At 40.8% G+C, this 4,805-nt stretch overlaps 1 protein-coding gene across 1 annotated transcript; it reads right to left on the reverse strand.

Annotated features, from left to right (window-relative positions):
- Positions 1–2,111: 2,111 nt before the first annotated feature.
- LOC113117891 (D(1)-like dopamine receptor) lies at positions 2,112–4,128 on the reverse strand. Its single transcript, XM_026286800.1, has one exon. It carries the CDS (start codon positions 3,853–3,855, stop codon positions 2,518–2,520), a length of 1,338 nt encoding a protein of 445 aa, XP_026142585.1. The 5' UTR covers positions 3,856–4,128; the 3' UTR covers positions 2,112–2,517.
- Positions 4,129–4,805: the final 677 nt, after the last annotated feature.

Here is a 4,805-nt window from a genome sequence, read left to right on the forward strand (position 1 = left end):
GGGTGACATCAAATGACGTTTTGTCATTTGTTTTTGTTTTTGGGAGAGAGAGCTAGAGAGAGAGCTTTCCAGGGTGCAGGCAGCAATCGCGGAGCACCATGGTGATTTAGAACGGCAACTGAATTTATTAGGAATCTACAGACGCAAAATAGACTAAAGGTGTAGAAAAATAAAGACCTATATGTGTATTTCAAAATTGACCAGTAATTAAGGGGAAGTCGTATATGGTTCTTCTGAGATATTTTGATGAGGATTCTAAACTGGGGCGCTGCACAAGATCCCGGGCCCTATGCATAGAAAGTCCTAATGCCCTGGTAATCAGTACTGATTTTACCCCCAGTCCGGCACCCCTGATTTTAAATAGTTCAAAGATTAATTAAGTGTCTGTGAAAAGCATTAGAATGAAATGTTATTGCTTTCAATACACAGCTGTGTGTTCTGGCTGGTTGGTAGGGTCATTGGTTTTTTTAGGGGTCTCTGTAGGTCAGGCCGAACTGAGGTTGCAGTGCAACTCAAAGCCTTTGTTCTGAGAAGATGAAACACTTCCTGAGCCAGGTGACACTCAGAGAAGCATCTTTTTATCAATATATTTTTTTCTGTCTTTTCAATTTGTTTTGAAGAGCTTTTGAATGCTCTCACAAGGCTGAAGAATTTCTGAGTGAAAGCAGGATGACAGTGGAAAGCAAATCAACAGAAACGGCTTCATCTCTGGACATGTTCACTCTCTCACTCTAACAATATATAAGCTGCTGGAAAACTGCTAAAAGTCAGGTATTACCATGAGTCTGATATCTTCCTTTAGTTCACTGTACCATGTGAGTGACCATGTGCAACCGTTTTAGTCTGTGATGAAAAAGTCATGTTGTACTATAAATCAAGGAATAAAAGAAACAAAGCACATCCTCTTCTTGGGATATTTAATTTTTCTTACAAATTTTAAAATGTCTATAATAAAACATGTTATTAACTGTACCGATAAGTGTCCAAAATAAATATTCATCATAGATTTTATTACTTATTGATATGCTGATGTTGCTCACTTTTTAAATGTAATTTCTGAGCTGCCTATACAGGACATTTAATGATCCTTTTCTCTTTATTTCCTCGTTTGTTCAAGGAGGCTGCGCTGAATGGACCAGAAAATAAAATAAAATCAGCATAATAACTCCATGCAATGATTATACAACATGATCAGTTTTACACAGCAGGATTTAAGGATGAGATTTCAGCTGCTACCAGATTCCTCGCATTTTACCACAAGAAACCTGTGCCTATTCAACACATAATGCAATCCGGCATAAAAGGTTACAAACAGGGAGGAGTTGAGACATAAATCATTCTACCTCTGGAAGGAATGACCTGGTTGTCCTGTTAACAATTCAGCCAGTATAATATCTTATTACATGACCTCAGAATATATCACCTCTAAATGTACTTCATGAAGACAAATAATCTTAGAAATTAGAAAGAATTTGAAAATCCAAAGGGGTTTTTGATACAACTTTTTGATATATGAATATAAAATCTAATGATGTGTGTGTAATCTTTAACAAGAATGCATAAAGAGGATTAGACATTTGACTGAAATAATGTTTCTCCTGCGTTCTAATGCTTGTATAAATATGAATTAAGCATATGGACTGGAGAGAGAAGCAAAAGGAGACATGAAATGTCTAGCATCTCAATTCAAAGGCCAGGTGGCACCTCATGAGAGAAAGCAAATAGTGTGCAGAGCTGTGATCTAAGGAAAGTTGGCTACTTTTGACAGATCTAGAGTTTAGGAGATTTTCATGTAAAAGCTGTGGACAGAAAGGTTCAAAGAGAATGTGCTTATGTCTGCAAGGATTATAGCTACATGATTTGCAAAAGTTGTCAGCAAATGGACATTTCTCACATTAAAACACATATACAATTATCTATAATGAATGTCATATTTTACTGTACATGTACAAGGCAAGTGAACAACTTAATTTGAACAAATTAAGTTAATTATGCTTAAAATAACGGTAAAAGTAGGATGCACTTTATTTTAAGAAAACCACAGGGGTCAAAAAGAGGCATGAGCCCATTTTATGCATTGGTGATGATTTTAGTTTATTATTCCTCCAGCGTCAGTCGAAGAGTGAATCAGTTCACTTTAAAAGTATTTAGTGTGCTTACATTGACTTTCAGAAAGATCATTTGTAGGGTTATTTATGAGTGTCTGGCGCAAATCCTCGTTTTACCTTTAAAAAAAAGTGTTATGAAGAAAACAGTATTTATGTTTTGCCTGTGTAACTTTGAATAATATACTGTAAGCGCTCGAGAGGCGTACTGTTGGTATCCGCAAAAGTTTTTTTTTTTTTTTAGTTTTTTTTATTTATTTATTTTTGCCAGACGAAAATGCGATACTTTTTGTTAACCTTTTTGATATGTAGAATTAAACCTGTTCGCCTGCTTTGTGATACCACTAGTCTAATAATATTTTGGCCTTCATTTGAGGAGGTAAAAGCCTTGGCGACCCCTAACCCCCCTGAGTCATTCACTAATGATTTGTCCTGGGATTCCCTCGCACTCCATGAGTCCCGTGGAGGTGAATGGCGTGATAGTGTCCAGAGAAATCTCCCCGTCGCACTCAAACAGTCCGATGTTTGGTAAGAGCATGTTTGTGTGATTCCGGGACATGTTCGAAGTAACCGATGCCTTATCGAACGGGAGACTCGGCTCCTCCGGAGGATTCGGCATCTGAACGACCAGCGGTTGCGCCTCCTTCTGAAGCGTCGTGTCGTGATGATACGACACCAGCTCGTTACTGAAATTCACCGTCTCCACTGTGGTGCTGGGGAAAATTTTGTTGCAACCCAAAATCGAGGAGAACGCCTTCCTGAAGTCCGCGTTAAACGCGTAAATGACGGGATTGAGGGAGGAATTGGCCCATCCGAACCACACGAAGATGGTGAAGGTAGTGTCACTCACGCACTGGCAGAAGGGCACCATGCAATTAAGCACGAAAAACGGTAGCCAGCAGAACACAAACACCCCCATAATGATCGAGAGTGTTTTTAAAACTTTGGTCTCTTTCTTGAAAGTGGTTTTCAGCGAGCTCTCGTTGGAGCAATCGTTGGGCTGGTGGTGGTTTTGCGCGTGCTCCGCTGCCCTTTCCAAAGAGGAGATCCTGCGGATCTGTGTTTGCGCAATACGAAATATCCTCGTGTACGTGGCGATCATGATAATCACGGGGATGTAGAAACTTATCAGCGAAGATGAGATGGCATACGTCCGGTTCAGGTTGGCTTTGCAGTTGTCGCTGTAATCGGTGCCGTTGCCCGCTGCGCCATCCTCATCTTCCTCAGCCATGTGCCAGTTGAGCTGGACCGGGATAAAAGAGATGAGGATGGACAGGGTCCACGCCACTCCAATCATCATAAAAGCCACCCGGTGGGTCATCTTGCGCTCGTAGCGGAACGGGCTCGCGATGGCCCAGTAGCGGTCCACACTGATGATGCACAGGTTGAGGATGGACGCAGTGGAGCACATGATGTCAAAGGCGATCCAGATGCCGCAAAACCGGCCGAAGAGCCAAGTGCCCGCCACCGCGGATATCGCCTCCCACGGCATCACCAGGACGGCTACGAAGAGATCCGAAACGGCCAGAGAAATTACGAAAAAGTTAGTCACTTTGGAGCGCAGGTGTCTGAATTTGACCACGGCGGCGCACACGAGCGTGTTTCCGAGCAGCGTGGAGACGATGAGGAGGAAGAGCACGAAACCCAGCAGTGCGCGCACGCTGTTCTGTCCGTCTCCATCCTCTCGCTCCTGTGCTCCGTGCGCGCGGTCCTGCGTGTGGTTTGTGCCGTTTTCCATCTCTAAAATCATATCCGTTAATATCGCATCTGAACAAGGCGTTTCATAATGTCCAGTTACCTTGTTTTAGGATACTCTTTTTGAGTGATCGGTCCGATCTCCAGCACTGTCCCATGTTGGCGAGTTGGGAAAACTGCGTCCGTTCCCGGTGCTGAGCGCGTGGAATGACCCACATTCATGCGCTGGTGCGTCTCGCTCGAGAAGTTCTTGCTTTGTGATTGGTTTATGTCCATACCAACATTCTTTCCCTCCGAATGACTTGCCAATTAAACTGAAATCTTATTTTGACCAGGTCTGCAGAAATTACAGACAGAAAACCCTGTCAACAATAACATTTTACAAAGGACAAGTAAACACGCATATCACATTTTGGTAACAACTAACAGTGCAAACAGATTTTGCAACAACAACAATATATCTGTAACAATTACACATTAATAATCAAATATAATCATTTATGTTCAAGTTGCAAAGTTCTGCATGCTCTTGAATCATCCAAATGACCACAGATTACATTAAGAAGTCAGTGACATTTTTAATGAAATTAATCTGTCAAGTCAGTTGTATTTGATGGTTGAAGTGATTAAGGCATGACTAACTGATTGATTGTTTGTTGTTGTTGTTAACCTAAACACTGCAAACAATAAATACACATTTTATATATATATATATTTTAAAAAAAATATTAATTATGATTTTATGAAATGTACCATTTAATGTTAGAAATCATTTTAACCTGTGTCTTATAGTGCAAAATGATTTGCAGTGCGAGACTTTATAGGTCTTGTAGTTTACTAGTTTAAAGAGGCTTAAAAGTCTGCGCTATTCTGTCATAGAGAAACATACAGTGTTTGTGAATGGCTGCTGCATACGTGTCAAGCTGAATTTTTTCTGGTTTTGGTTTTAGGTTTCACAGTCTATTCACTGAGGAACTCCTCTTTATTCAACTGTCACACATGTTA

Source organism: Carassius auratus, chromosome 17, assembly GCF_003368295.1.
Source record: "Carassius auratus strain Wakin chromosome 17, ASM336829v1, whole genome shotgun sequence".
NCBI lineage: Eukaryota > Metazoa > Chordata > Actinopteri > Cypriniformes > Cyprinidae > Carassius > Carassius auratus.

Bases quoted from the DNA above. Each gene is read 5' to 3' on its own strand.
- LOC113117891 (XM_026286800.1), bottom strand. From the start codon at position 3,855: ATGATTTTAGAGATGGAAAACGGCACAAACCACACGCAGGACCGCGCG.